General features: G+C 40.4%; 1 protein-coding gene across 2 annotated transcripts in view; it reads left to right on the top strand.

Moving 5' to 3' along the window:
- The first annotated feature begins 3,474 nt into the window (after positions 1-3,474).
- Positions 3,475-15,630, top strand: part of VIRMA (vir like m6A methyltransferase associated) — a 65,391-nt gene continuing 53,235 nt past the window's right edge. Inside the window, exons 1-2 of one of the 2 annotated variants that reach the window (XM_019032693.4) lie at positions 3,475-3,787; positions 13,249-13,364. In XM_019032693.4, the coding sequence (XP_018888238.1) occupies positions 3,725-3,787; positions 13,249-13,364 (179 nt within the window). In that variant the 5' untranslated portion in view covers positions 3,475-3,724. Of the gene's footprint in view, positions 3,788-9,014; positions 9,043-13,248; positions 13,365-15,630 lie in introns of those variants that run through there. The other variant, XM_055349401.2, reaches the window with a different exon arrangement.

Raw genomic sequence — 15,630 nt, 5'->3', positions numbered from 1 at the left:
ACAAAAACATAAAGTGGGGAAAGGAGACCCTATTCAACAAATGGTGCTGGGATGATTCGCAAGCCACATGTAGAAGAAGGAAACTGGATCCCCATCTGTCACCTGATACAAAAATCAACTCACAATGGATCAAAGACTTAAATCTGAGACCTGAAACTAAAAATTCTAGACAATAACATAGGAAAAACTCTTGTACACACTGGCTTAGGCAAAGAGTTCATGACCAATAATCCAAAAGCAAATGCAACAAAAACAAAGGTAAATAGATGGGACCTAATTAAATTAAAAAGCTTCTGCACAGCAAACGAAATAATCAGCAGAGTAAACAGACAATCCATTGAGTGGGAGAAAAATCTTCACAAACTACGTGTCCAACAAAGGGCTAATATCCAGAATCTACAAATAACTCAAACAAATCAGCAAGAAAAAAATAAATAATCCCATCAAAAAGTGGGCAAAGGACATGAATAGACAATTCTTAAAAGAAAATATACAAATTCACCGGACACAGTGGCTCACGCCTATAATCCCAGCACTTTGGGAGGCTGAGGGAAGCATTGTCTGAGGCCAGGAGTTCAAGACCAGCCTGGCTAACATGGTGAAACCCCATCTCTACTAAAAATATAAAAATTAGCTGGGGGTGGTGGTGCATGCCTATAGTCCCAGCTACTCAGGAGGCTGAGGCAGGAAAATCGCTTCAACCAGGGAGGCAGAGGGTGCAGTCAGCCAAGATCAAGTCATTGCACTCCAGCCTGCGCAACAGAGTGAGACTCCGTCTCAAAAAACAAAACAAAACAAAACAACAACAACAAAATATATATATATATATAAATTGCCAATAAAGAAATGAAAAAATGCTCAACATCATTAATTATCAGGGAAATGCCAATCAAAACCACAATGAGATACCACCTTACTCCTGCAAGAATGACCATAATTAAAAAATAAAAAAAAACAGATGTTGGCATGGATGTGGTGAAAGGGGAACACTTTTACACTGCTGGTGGGAATGTAAACCAGTACAACCACTATGGAAAACAGTACGTAGATTCCTTAAAGAACTAATAGTAGAACTACCATTTGATCCAATAACCCACTACTGGGTATCTACTCAAAGGAAAAGAAGTCATTATATGAAAAAGATACTTGCACACACATGTTTATAGCAGCACAGATCACGGTTGCCAAAATACAGAACCAGCCTAAATGCCCATTGACCAACGAGTGGATAAAGAAAATGTGGTGTATATATATATATGGGAATACTACATATATATATGTATGGGAATATATATGGGAATACTACTAACTCAACCACAAAAAGGAACAAAATAATGGCATTCGCAGCAACCTGGATGGAGCTGGAGACCATCATTCTAAGTGAAGCAACTCAGGAATGGAAAACAAAACATGGTATGTTCTCACTATTAAGCAGGAGCTAAGCTATGAGGATGCAAACTCGTAAGAATTATATAACGGACTTTGGGGACTGGCAGGGGGGAAGGGTGGGCGAGGGAGTGAGGGATAAAAGACTACATACACATTGGATACAGTATACACTGCTCAGGTGATGGGTGCACCAAAACCTCAGAGATCACCACTAAAGAACTTTTCCATGCAACCAAACATCACCTGTTCCCTCAAAACTGTTGAAATAAAAATAAAAATGTAAAAAAAAAAAAAAGGATATCAATGCTAAGAAAATCAGACTGTAAAAATGACAACAATAAAAGCACTATATAGTACATTGGTTAAGGGAGAGCTTAGGGGAAAATTTATATAAATACATATAGTAATAAATAAGAAATATGAATAAAAATAAAAATCAGTGGTAGAAATTAGAAAGAGAACAGCATATAAGCCTAAACACAGAAGAAGGTGGGGGGGCGGGGAGGCATGGTGGCTCATGCCTATAATCACAGCACTTTGGGAGGCTGAGGCAGGAGGATTGCTTGAAGCCAAGAGTTTGAGACCAGGCTGGGCAACAAAGCAAGACCCTGTTTCTAAAAAAAAAAAAAAAAAAAGGCAAGAATCAGAAAACAGAAAAATATTAAAAGCAATAAATATCAATGCAAGAACAAATAATAAAAGATAAACTATAGCTAGCTAATAGAGGAAACTGGATGGCTGAGGAAGGATGTGGATAGGAGATTTACTTTAGAAATTCATTTATTATTAAATATTTCAGACATACCAGAAGGTACAAACAATAATATAAGGCATGCTTGTGAAATTAACATTAACCTAAATAACAAAACATTACCAAGGCATGTGAAGCCTTTCTGTTCTTCTCCATTACATCTCCCTCCAGTTTACCACTATCTTGAAATTTTAGTTACTCCAATACATGACTTTATAATTTCATGACATATGTACACTCCTAAAATTTTATATTCTTTTGCACGTTTTTAATTATATAGATGTTATTTTACATTATATATTTTTTATTTCCTTTTCTAAGAGATGGGTGTCCCCACTGGCCTCCAACTCCTGGGCTTAAGAGATTCTCCTGTCTCAGCTTCCCGAGAAGTTGGGACCACAGGAACACGCCACCGCACCCGGCTTGCGATGAGGGGAGTTAAATTTGTTTTGTTTTGGTTTGTGTCTTTTTTTTTCTTTTTGTGAATAACGGGGTCTCGCTATATTTTCCAGGCAGTTCTCCAACTCCTGGGCTCAAGCGATCCTCCCGCTTCATCCTCCCTAAGTGCTGGATTACAGGCGTGAGCCAAAGCGCCCACCAACCCTGTTTTTTGGGTTTTTCATGCTAGTAAATATAGCACTGGTTCATTCTTCGTACCTGCTATATACTATTATATAAATACGCCACTGTTTACTTATTACTTCTGTCAATGGCACTTATGTTTCCTGCTCTTTTGCAACTTATAAAGTTTGCTATGAATATTCTTGTATTTGTAGATACATGGGCGAGAATTTTCCTAGAACAGTGGTAGGCACGTGTAATTTTACAAGCTATTTCCTAGTTGCTCTGCTAAGGGTTTGTGCCATTTAGACTACCAAACCCGCTGTGTTTATCTCGTTGCTCCAAAGCTCATCAACACCCGACAGAGGCTTACTTTTCATTCTGCCTCCTGTTTTATTGTTCATGGTACTTCACGTTATACAATTCCTCGAATTTTATTTCAATTACTCCTCACAATCAGCCTGTGGGTTAGGTACGATTTTTCACATTTTACAGATAAGAAAACAAAGAATCTCTTCGTTTGTTGAAACAACAGTTTTTCTTCTATTTAAATCAATGTCTTACTTTTCAACCTCGCTCACTGTTATCTTTTTGCTCCCAGCGCTGGAAAAAGTGGGACATCCCCTTCGGTGGGTGTACGGGGTTGGTATCCAAAGTTGGCAGCTTTCCCTCCCCCTCCTCCATCCCACCCTCTCCAAAATCCCGTCTCCGCACTTCGCCACCCGGAGACCGCTGTAGCTCTGTAACGCGGAGGAACGACAGGTTTGAACCACTGGAGACCCCGTAGTCCCCATCTCACTTCCCTCTGCCCACCTCTGCATTCTAGGGGGCGCCCTCCGCCGCGCTGGAAAAGGCGGGGCCGGCAACTTCGGGCAACAAGATGCGTTGGGATAGGCCGAGGTTTGCGGCGCTAGTGCTCTGGTCACCGGAAGTCCTGCTGTTTCTTCCTCTCCTGAGTCGCTGTCGCGGAGGCTGGAGCGCTGCCCCGGAAGTCCTCTCCCCTGTTCCCCGCCAGCGGCAAACATGGCGGTGGACTCGGCGATGGAGCTGTTATTTTTAGATACTTTTAAACATCCGAGCGCTGAGGTAAGGCTTGGCGACTTGATTCTAACGCTGCTTCTCGACTTGGGATCTTTACAAAAAAACCGTTAGGCGTTCTCGACTTTTCCTTCTGCAGATTGCTTCTTTAATTTTTCGCTTACACACAGACACCCTCCCCGGAGCTGTGTGAGCATCGCGTCTGAGGGAGGGCTGCAGCAGCCCCTTCATTTCCTTGCTTTAACTTGGGCCCTCCGTGTCTTTGGTCGAGTTGGCGTTTCTGCTTGCATGGCTTTATTTTTTATTTTTCCTGTCAGGTTTGGGCCTTGAGAAGGATCAGGGTTCTCAGGTTTACCTCAGATGGCGTTTGGGAGGGGTCTTGGTTTGACAGTAGTGTTTGACAGTAGTGCCGGAGTCTGAATAGTTTACGTTGGCTTCGTGGTTTCCGAATCACGATGTTTCTAAATCCTTTCTCTTTGGCCTCTTTTCTGTCGGGAGTTATGTTCCCCAGTTGTGACACTTACTTGGTTTAGGATTACGGTGCTCTCCGATTTGGCCTGAAACTTTAATACTTGTCTCTCGGAGAGATTTCACACATTAGGAATGAGATGCATTCACGGAGAATACTTGCGAAGAGGGGAGAGTTGTGAGAATTATAGTTAAACTCATCAGCAGACATCTCTTTTGAGGTTGGAGGTGGAGTGTTGTGGAGTAATATTTCTGTACAAAACTACTTGAGCGCCCCTGAATGTACAATTGGCCCTGCAATATGTAGATTAAACATTGCTGGTTAACTAAAGATTCCTGAAAGCAGACCAAAAATGAACTTGAATGAAGTCTACGGAGAAATTGTTAAAAAAAAAAACGAACTTCACATTTTTCTGTCTTAATGTAAGCTTAATTTAGAGAACTGTTCTTTCTTTGGAGATTATTTTTTTCCTTTTATTTTTATCAAGTGTGCTCTTGTATCAAGCTTTTTGAGGACAGATATAATTTCTCTTTTTTTCAGCTGTATCTCCAGTGCCTGGGACAGTATTAGCAAAATGTAGGTGCTCAATAAATATTTGAATGGAGAATGTTTAAAATGTTCTTTCTTTTATGAGATAGTAATGATAGTGGGTAGTGATTGTATCATAATGCTTTACTTGGCAAAATAAAAAGTTGACAGCTGTGATCTAATTTAACGAATGGTTTATAGGTTTGTAAAAGTCAAAAGTTGGAGAACTTTGAGTTAGCGTTTCTTACTGACAATTAATTTATGGTCTCACATTTAATGTGGGTCAGTTAGCACTGTTCAATGACTATATCTGACATTCCAGCCGAGATTTAGAAAACCCTCAATGGAGGCAGTAGTTGGATCAGAACAAACTTATCATGTGTATAGAAATAGAGAACAGTTAAAACTGAAAGAGCCTGGCGCAGTGGCTCATGCCTGTAATCTCAACGTTTTGGGAAGCGGAAGCAGAAGGATTGCTTGAGTCCAGGAGTTTGAGACCAGCCTAGGCAACATAGTGCAACACCTGTCTCTACAAAAGAAAATTAACTAGTTGTGGTGGTTTGATCTTGTTGCCCCAGCTACTCGGGAGGCTGAAGTGGAAGGATCACTTGAGCCTGGGAGGTCAAGGCTGCAGTGAGCTAAGATCACACCACTGTGCTCCAGCCTGAGCAACAGAGTGAGACCCTGTCTCGAAAGGAAGAAAGAGAGAAAGAGAAAGAGAAAGAGAAAAAGGAAAAAGAGAAAGAGGCATGTGATGAGTTAGTTTAGTACTATTCTAGTTTAGGAAAATTGGCCTTCATTAGTTTATCATGTATTTCTATTCTTTTATTCATTCTTAGGTGAACATTGAGTACCTTGAGAGCATAGGGCAGATGGTAAATGCTTTCTTCTGGGGTGATTGGGGAAGGCTTAGCAGAGATCACATTTAAATCAAGTCTTGAAGGAGGAAGTAGGGGTTTGTGGGTGATACGAAATATTGAAATGTTTGTTTTCAAGAAGTTATAACTCAGTGTTGGAGATTAGATCCACAAAATTGTGATTTGAGTTAGAATGTGATGATCACATAAAGAAGCACAGTGTGAATTCGTTGGGGTTTATCATCTTAGTTTACAAAATGCCCATCAGTATCTGACGTATTAGAACTAGCTCCCTTTGTGGGTATAAATAAAAGATACATTATTTCAGAAGAGGCAGAGATAACTTTTCATCTGAGTGTATCAGGAAAGACTTCATCAAGGTGTTTGGCTTATGAACTTGGTCTTTGGTGAAAGGGGCAATATTTCACAGTTGTAGTTAGGAAAGGAGGGCATTCTACTGGGGTAGTCAGTCATCTGTTAGGGTATGCTTGAAGTAGCAGTGTGAAGTGGCACCCAAGGCAATTCAAAGACAGATCATGGAGCTCCTTGAATGCTCAACAAAGAATTACAGACTTTAGGCCAGGTGCTGTGGCTCACGCCTGTAATCCCAGCACTTTGGTGAGGCTGAGGCGGGTGGATTGCCTGACGTCAGGAGTTCGACACCAGCCTGGGTAACACAGTGAAACCCCGTCTCTACTAAAATACAAAAAATTAGCTGGGCGTGGCGGTGTGCGTCTATAGTCCCAGCTACTCGGAAGGCTGAGGCAGGAGAATTGCTAGAACCCGGGAGGAGGAGGTTGCTGTGAGCCAAGATCACGCCACTGCACTCCAGCCTGTGCGACAGAGCAAGACTCTGTCTTTTAAAATAAATAAATACATAAATAAATAAAAATTATGGACTTTATTTTGTAGGAAATGGGTAGTTTTTGAGCAGGCGAATCATACAATTAGTAAGATACATTAGATAGATTACTTGATCAATAATACTTAAAATGGTTCAGAGAAGGCCAGGCGCGGTGGCTCATGCCTGTAATCCCAGCACTTTGGGAGGCCGAGGCGAGCGGATCACGAGGTCAGGAGATCGAGACCATCCTGGCTAACATGGTGAAACCCCGTCTCTACTAAAAATACAAAAAAATAGCCGAGCGTGGTGGCGGGTGCCTGTAGTCCCAGCTACTCAGGAGGCTGAGGCCGGAGAATGGCGTGAACCCGGGAGGCAGAGCTTGCAGTGAGCCGAGATTGTGCCACTGCACTCCAGCCTGGGCGACAGAGTGAGACTCCGTCTCAAAAAAAAAAAAAATGGTTCAGAGAAAATAGAGGTGAGGTGACAAAATCAGAGAGAAAAAGTGAGATGTTATGAAAACCTGAGTTAGCCAGTGGGCAGTAAGCATTGTTTAACATTTATTGAATGCTTAATTTGTGCCAGACACAGTGGGCTTTGATAACTTAAGTAAATCATCTCTGGTCCTTCCATCAGTTTTTTTTTTTTTTTTTTTAAGACTAGGTCTTGCTCTGTCACCCAAGCTGGAGTGCAGTGGTGCGATCACAGCTCACTGCAATTTCTCCCACCAGGGCTCAATCGATCCTTCCATCTCAGCCTCCCGAGTAGCTGGGACTACAGTTGTGCACGAACACGCCTGGCTAATTTTCGTATTTTTTTGTAGAGACGGTGTTTTGCCATGTTTCCCAGGCTGGTCTTGAATTCCTGAGCTCAAGCGATTCTCCCACCTCAGCCTCCCAAAGTGCGAAGATTACAGGCGTGAGCCACTGCAGGGCCCACGCTGAGTTTTCAAAAGTAGTCATCTACATTTTATAGATAAGGAAACTGAGCCTGAGAGATTAGGTGACTTTCCTAAAATAGCATAGCTAGATTAAGATCCACCATCATACATTTTTCTGGCTCTAAGGCAGTGCTATGCTGTGTCCCAGTGGAACTACGTAGGAGAGGATTTATACAAGTTTTGGATATGTACAAATTTCGACTATAGAATTGACAGGATGGCAGCTGATTATGTGAAGGAGATAGGGTAGTTAAAAATGATAAAATTCTAGTTTTAGAGACAGGAGAACTAGTGGGACTAATGATGGTAAGAGTGTGGAAGTGAGTTTGATGGGAACGGGATAATTAGCCAGATTAATTTGCCCCATAGGAAGTTGAGAATCTGTTTAACAATTATTTATGAAAAACTTTTGAAGGTGAGGGTATGGCTTTAGGAGGGGCAATACAAGTCAGAACAAAACCTATTGCCCTTGATTTCAAAGGAATTTGTAATATGGTAGAGAAGAGACATTTATTAGTTTCACACAGGAAATCTTTATTGCCAGCTGCCATTAACAGCTCTTTTTTTGGTATTGTATTTATTTTACCAATAATTTCCTCTTCTCCACATAAAGAATTGATACACATTTATAAGGCCAATCCACTGAGTTCAGAAGATAAGCAGTTAAACTTATTAAAAGACAATTTGATTGTGAGGGAATAGTGTTCCCGTGAATGAAAAAACACTTAACATTACAAATCAAGAATGCAAGATAAGCCAGGTGTGGTGGCATGTGTGCCTGTAGCCCCAGCCTGGGAGGCTGAAGTGGGAGGATCACTTGAGCCCAGGAGTTGGAGGACAGCCTGGGCAACATAGCAAACGCGGTGGCTCATGCCTGTAATACCAGCACTTTGGGAGGCTGAGGCAGGGGGATCACAAGGTCAGGAGATTGAGACCATCCTGGCTAACCTGGTGAAACCCTGTCTCTACTAAAAATACAAAAAAAATTAGCCAGGCGTGATGGTATGCGCCTGTAGTCCCAACTACTCGGGAGGCTGAGGTAGGAGAATGGCGTGAACCTGGGAGGTGGGACTTGCAGTGAGGCTAGATCGTGCCACTGCACTCCAGCCTGGGCGACAGAGCGAGACTCTGTCTCAAAATAAATAAATAAATAATTGAAAAAATATAAAAAAGCAAACTATATCTCTAATGTTAACATATACAACATATACAATATTAGAAAAAGTTGTTTAAGTTAAAATCAGATTTAAGCAAGATTATTTGGTAAACAAGTATATGAGTGGAAAGCTATTGTATTTGTATATTCCTGTTGATGAGTGAATTAATTTCCTTTCTGTATCTCTCCCTATTGTAATCAGCTTTTACTTTGTATTTTACACTGTAATTAACAGCTGTCTTTATATTAATATTTTTCCAAATCCTCTAGTAAATATTATGCTTAAATGTATACACCTGTTGCCCACATTAATATTACAATACTGTAATACTGTTTTGTGGTTTCGTTTTTCACCTAACAATGTGTTGTACATCTTTGTGAATCAAGAAGTAATACACCTATATAATATTTCAAAAGTAAGCTTATTTTTTTAAATTTTCTTTTTTTTTTTGACTAGGTAATACATGTATGAGGTACAAATACAAAAGGTACAAAAGAGTATGTGGTAAAAAGTAAGTCTCTCATCACTGTCCCCTAACCATCTTGTTTCTCTCCTTAGATATTCTATATAATATCCTTTTTTATTGGCTGTGTAATATTCTTTAAGTGGTAATGCTATATATATTTTTTGAAACAGGGTCTTGCTCTGTTGCCCAGGTTGGAGTGCAGTGGTATGCTTATGGCTTACTACAACTTTGACCTGGGCAATCCTCCTGCCTCAGCCTCCTGAGTAGCTAGGACTATAGGTGCACACCACCATGCCCGTCTAGTTTTTAAAGTTTTTTTTTTTTTTTGTAGAGATGGAGTCTTGCCGTGTTGCCAGGCTGGTCTTGTACTCTTGGCCTCAGGTGATCTGTCTGTCTTGGCCTCCCAAAGTGCTATGATATTAATGCTATTATTTATATACTAAATTATCATACATTTAGGTTTCTGACTTTACAGTGGTGTGTACTATTCTTGAAGCTAAATTGTTTTACACATTTTTAGTTATTTTTTTAATAGTACTTTCCAGTGTGGAAGTGCTGGGTTAAAATACAGTTCTAGGAGACTAGGTCGATACTGGAAAATCCTGTATTTTAGAGGTCATTTAAAAATTACTGTAGGAAACCAATTAGGAACTCATCTGCAGAAGTGAAAAAGGAAGTGGTAGCAGTAGATGTGATAGCTAAAGGAGAGGGTAGAAAGAGAAGATAATTGCAGGGATAGAAGAATAAGGAAGGGAAACAGTTATGCTGTGACCTTTAAACATGCAGGTAAATGACTCCTTCCAAAGATAATTGTGGCTCAGAGTTGTGGAATTTGACCAGTCTTCTTCATATTCCTGTTACTTTCCTGATCATGAACCTTCCATGATTTCCCATTAACCTGTTTTCCTAGGCTTTGTTTTTAATTCTCTGAAAACACAATTCAATAACCATTAATCAAGTGCCTATTAAAAATTCATGTATTAAACGAATATGCTAGGCACTATGAATATACAGTAAACTAAGACATAGGTCTGTCTTCTTTAAACACATAGTCTAATGGGAGAGATAAGAGGCAATTACAATTCAGCTAGATAAAGGACTTTAGGCACTAGGAGGAGAGGCACCTATCTAGATTTGATCTGGCTCAGCTTTCAAGAGAAAGTTTACTTGTAAAAGGAGTTGGGGCAGAAGGATGTGATAGATTTCAAGCAGAGAGAACATCATGAGTGAGGGCATAAAAATGAGAAAAAGCATGGTAAGCTAGGGATATAAGTTTGGAGCAATAAAGAAGCCAGTCTTGTTTATAAGACCTAGGAATTTGGCTTGGCAGCAGTAAGATCAGGGGAGTGGTACATTTATAGTTTAGAAAGACCATACTTCAGTAGGAGAATGGGTTGATGGGAGGCAAGAAAGAAGCACAGGATGCAAAGGCGTAAGAATGATATAATGGACTTTGGGGACTCGGAGGGGGAAGGTTGGGACGGGGGTGAGGGATAAAAGACTACATATTGGGTACAGTGCACACTGCTTGGGAGACAGGTACACTAAAATCTCAGAAATCACCGTTAAAGAACTTATCCATGTAAACAACCACTTGTATCCCAAAAACTATTGAAATAAAAATTTAAAAAACAAAAATTAAAAAAGAAGCACAAAATCAGTTAGGATCCTATTGCTGTAATTCATATTGGAGTGATGTAGTATATGGAACTAAAGGAGTGACAGCCGGACTGGAGGAGAGCTTTAATCAATACGACTTGGTGTTTGAATAGATAGATGATATAGATGAGAGAGGATGAGAAGTCCAGGATAGTAACGTCTTGGGCAATATGTGGATGGTGATGCCGTCACTAATGTAGGAGAATTCAGTTTGGATTTGTTGAGTTTGGTGCACAAGGGACATTGAAATGGAGAAGCTGAGTGGGCAGTTGGATATAGTAGCCTGGGGCTCAGGAGAGAGGTCCTAGATGGAGATACAGATTGGGAATTGTCCTCTGGCTGTGGATGAAAATCTTGTTATTTGTAATTCTGTTGGTTGTTCTTAGCTACTCTTCTCTGCTTTCCTCCCCTGTTTTGCTATTTTGCCCTCTAGCTATGATGAACTATGTTTGCAATTTCTTTCTTTCCCTTTTTTTTTTGTCAGAGTCTCGCTTTGTTGCTTAGAATGGGGTGCAGTGGTGCCATCACGACTCACTGCAGCCTTGACCTCCTGGGCATAAGTGATCCTCTCACCTCAGTCTCCTGAGTAGCTGGGACTACAGGCATGTGCTACCATGCCCAGCTGATTTTTTAATTTTTTGTAGACACAGGATCTTCCTATATTGCCCAGGCTGATCTTCTTGAACCCTGCCCTCAAGTGATCCTCCTGCCTCGGCCTCCCAAAGTGCTGGGATTACAGGTGTGAGCCATGGCTCCCAGCCTGCACTTTTGTGAATGTTCCATGTTCTCTTTTGCATTCCTTTTGTGCATGCCTTCTCCCTTGTTTGCCTACAACCTGGGCTGGGGACCTAAATACCCCTCTGAATTTTCATAGCATCCTTTGTGAGTCTGTATCATGGCAATTTATCTGCTTGTCTACCACAACAGATTGTCTGTTCCATAATGGCAGAGATTATGTCTTGTCTTTGTAGCCTCAGAACTAGCATACTTTGGAACATAGTCGACATTTAATAAATATTTAGAAATAAATATTTAACAGAACTGGTAGCAGCAAATACAGAAACTCTTTTATATACAAACAAAATAGATTTTGAAAGGCTATTTGTAAATCCTTAAATTCATTGTTGATAAGCATGATATTCTTTATAGCGAGACTCAGTCTTTCTAGATGCAAATAATGTGAGCCATTCTTCTCATGATGGACTTTGACCACTTGGTAATAACAGTTGACTGAAGTAATAGAAAAAGTTGACATAAAATTGTCCAAAAACAATGTGAAAACTCTCTTTTTAATTATTGAAAACAAGAATTATATTTGCCTAATCCTGTGTCAAATGATAGATGTAAGTATATACTAGATATAATTTATGCTGTTTCTTTTTTTGTTTGTTTTTCTTTTTTCCGCAGGATGGCGTCTTACTTTGTCACCCAGGCTGGAGTGCAGTGAGGCAGTCATATCATAACTTAACTATAGCCTCAAACTCCTGGGCTCAAGTGATCCTCCTACCTCAGCCCCCTGAGTAGTTAGGGTTACAGGCATGCACCTCTGCTTCTATTTTTTTTCTATATAATAAACTCTTAGTTTGTGGTGTTTTTTTTTTTAATTTTAGGAGGGGTTTATCTCAGCTATTCAGTATCTAAATGCTTTCCCTGATATTAATGCTTTCGTTGATATTAGTTGGTATGTAAGTTTAACAAAGTAAGCTGATCTAAGTACAGATTTGTAGTTTCTTATCTATAATTCAGAAACTCAAAAATGGCAAAAAACTTACACCAAAAAACACAAAACCCTGCCCTGAATTCATTTGGCCATGCAGTCTAATCTGAACTGATATGGTGCTTGTTATAATCTTTTTTTTTCTTTTTTTTTTTTTTTTGAGACAGAGTCGCTCGCTCTGTCACCCAAGCTGGAGTGCAGTGGTGCAATCTCAGCACACTGCAAGCTCTGCCTCCCGGGTTCACGCCATTCTCCTGCCTCAACCTCCCAGGTAGCTGGGACTACAGGTGCCCGCCACTGCACCCGGCTAATTTTTTGTATTTTTTGGTAGAGACGGGGTTTCACCGGGGTCTCGATCTCCTGACCTCGTGATCCACCTGCCTGGGCCTCCCAAAGTGCTGGGATTACAGGTGTGAGCCACTGCGCCCGGCCATAATCTTTATTTAGTGTGAATGTTGATACGTGCGGCTGCAGAATATTAATGTTTTGATTACAGGGTGCTGCTGCAGAAGCCACTGGGGGTCTAAAGTAATATGCAATATTTAGATTATATTATCTTTCTAGAAATCAAAAAGTCAGGATTCTGAAAGGCATTTGGCTCCAGAGATTTCAGATAAGGGACTCTGTGTCTATATTAGTCTAAGCAAAACATCAGCAGGGAAGTAAATGCATGGCAGAAAATGTTAGGCAAATTGAGAAACTTAAGTAAGTACATCTTATCAGCTATTTATACAACACTGTAAATAATATAATATATTTAATGATATGGAATGTTAAGTTTACATGTGACATTGTGAATGAATAAAATTTGAATAGAGAAACTGTTTTACAGAATGTTCCGAACCCCTCCCCCTCCGGCTTTTTTTTTGTTACAGCAAAGTTCTCATATAGATGTGGTTCGTTTTCCATGCGTGGTTTATATCAATGAAGTCCGAGTCATACCCCCAGGAGTAAGAGCCCATAGCAGTCTGCCAGACAATAGAGCATATGGGTAAGTCAACTCTCTTTTTAAAAGTATTTTTTGGTTAAAGATTGTCTTAGAAACATATTCTTAAATGCAAAAATGTAAGGGAATATTTTACAAGTAATAAAATCCTGAAGCTATTCAATTATGGTTATGCTGCATTGTAATTGGCTCTATATTTTCTGTATAATGCATATATCATCTTAAACCTGAAAACAGTAATTATTTGACCTGTGTACTAGGTAAGATTTTTCTTTATTCATTTTTTTTTTAACTGATGGTGTTAGGTTTACGTTTTCTAAAATATCCTGGGGTGGTGTAACCAGGTAGATGAAGTATTTTTAACCTGATTTTTCTCTTGAAAATAAGTGGGAATTAGTTGAAATATTTATAAATGTATCTTACTATTATTATTACTCCTTTTTTTTTTTTTTTGAGATGGAGTTTTGCTCCTGTTGTCCAGGCTGGAATGCAATGGTGCAATCTTGGCTCACTGCAACCTCTGCCTCCTGGGTCCAAGTGAGTCTCCTGCCTCACCCTCCTGAGTAGCTGGGATTACCCCACCACCACACCCGGCTAATTTTTTGTATTTTTAGTAGAGATGGGGTTTCACCATATTGGTCAGACTGGTCTGACCCAGCACTTTGGGACTGGTAATCCCAGCACTTTGGGAGGCCGAGGCAGGAGGAACACCTGAGGTCAGGAGTTCGAAACCAGCCTGGCCAACAGGGAGAAACCTCATCTCTACTAAAAATACAAAATTAGCCAGGCATGGTGGCACATGCCTGTAATCCCAGCTACTCGGGAGGCTGAGGCAGGAGAATCGCTTGAACCTGGGAGGCGGAGGTTGTGGTGAGCTGAGATTGCGTCATTGCACTCTAGCCTGGGCAACAAGAGTGAAACTGTCTCAAAAAAAAGAAAAAGAGTTAAACTAGCTACTTTGTGGTGGGTGTTATGGGACAGATTCAAAGTTAAGGGCTCATTTCTTCATAATTGTGGAAAATAGTTCATTATTTGTAGAAATAGGTATAAAGTCTTCATAGGCATCTTTCAAAAATTAAAAGATACACAAGAAAGATCTTTAATGTTTATAGTGAAGGATCATCATAATTGACTTCATATCTTTTTTTCCATGTTTAAGAAAATTAACTCAAGTTTCCCTATATGTTTCTTCCTGATTTTCCTGTAAAGGGAGCTTTGTGTAGAATGAGGAAGATTGGATAATGATAGTATATCCAACAGTCTTCTCTAATTGTACTGCTTTTGGCCAAAAAAAGTTTGTCATTTATTGTTCCATAACAAATTATAGCAAATATAGCAGCTTAAAACTACACATTTATTATCTCACATTGTTTCTGAGGGTCAGGATTCTGGGAGTCGCTTAGCTGGCTCAGGTTCTTTCATGAAGTTGTAGTCAAGATATAGACTGGGGCTGAAGAATTTGCTTGGTAGTTCATTCATGGGGCTGCTGGCAGGAGGCTTCACTTCTTTGCCAGGAGATCCTCTCCATGGGCTTGTTCGTGTCATGACATGGCTTCTTCCAGAGTGAGTGATCTAAGAGTGAGAGGGCATGCCCAAGAAAGAAGCCACAGGCAGTGTGTTTTATAACTTAATATCAGAAGGTGACATATTATCATCTTTACCATATTCTGTAGGTTACATATTCTGCTGCTATAGTGTGGGAGGGGCCTACATAGGGTGTACACCTTACCACGTAGGGTGTGAATACCAGGAAGCAAGTGTCATTGGGGTCATCTTAGGGACCGGCTACCATAGCAGGCAAACTGGATTTCGGCAATTAGCTGCCATTGGTAGGATTATTTGTTGCATTTTCTGTTATCTTAACCCTCTTCCTTTTTCTTAGCTGGAGATGTGTGGCTTTTCATGTTGTAATAACTCTAAACATAAGGTATCAGAAACAAATTTATACATGATTAGTATGCTGCAGAACAGTAAAATAAAGTATTAACGCAGTAAAACAAATGTAAGAGTGAAGGCCAGGCACGGTGGCTTATGCCTGTAATCCTAGCACTATGGGAGGCTGAGGCAGGTACATCATTTGAGGTCACGAGTTTGAGACCAGCCTAGCCAACATGGTGAAACCATGTCTCTATTAAAAACACAAAAATTAGCCAGCTGTGGTGGTGCACACTTGCAATCCCAGCTACTCAGGAGGCTGAGGCAGGAGAATCGCCTGAACCCAGGGGGTGGAGGTTGCAGTGATCTGAGATTGCACCACTGCACTCCAGCCTGGGCAACAGAGCGAGACTCCATCTTAAAAAAAAAGAAAAAA

This window comes from Gorilla gorilla, chromosome 7 (genome assembly GCF_029281585.2).
Source record: "Gorilla gorilla gorilla isolate KB3781 chromosome 7, NHGRI_mGorGor1-v2.1_pri, whole genome shotgun sequence".
NCBI lineage: Eukaryota > Metazoa > Chordata > Mammalia > Primates > Hominidae > Gorilla > Gorilla gorilla.
Note: the sequence above shows the minus strand (reverse complement) of the source record. Positions and strands in the feature narration are given on the sequence as shown.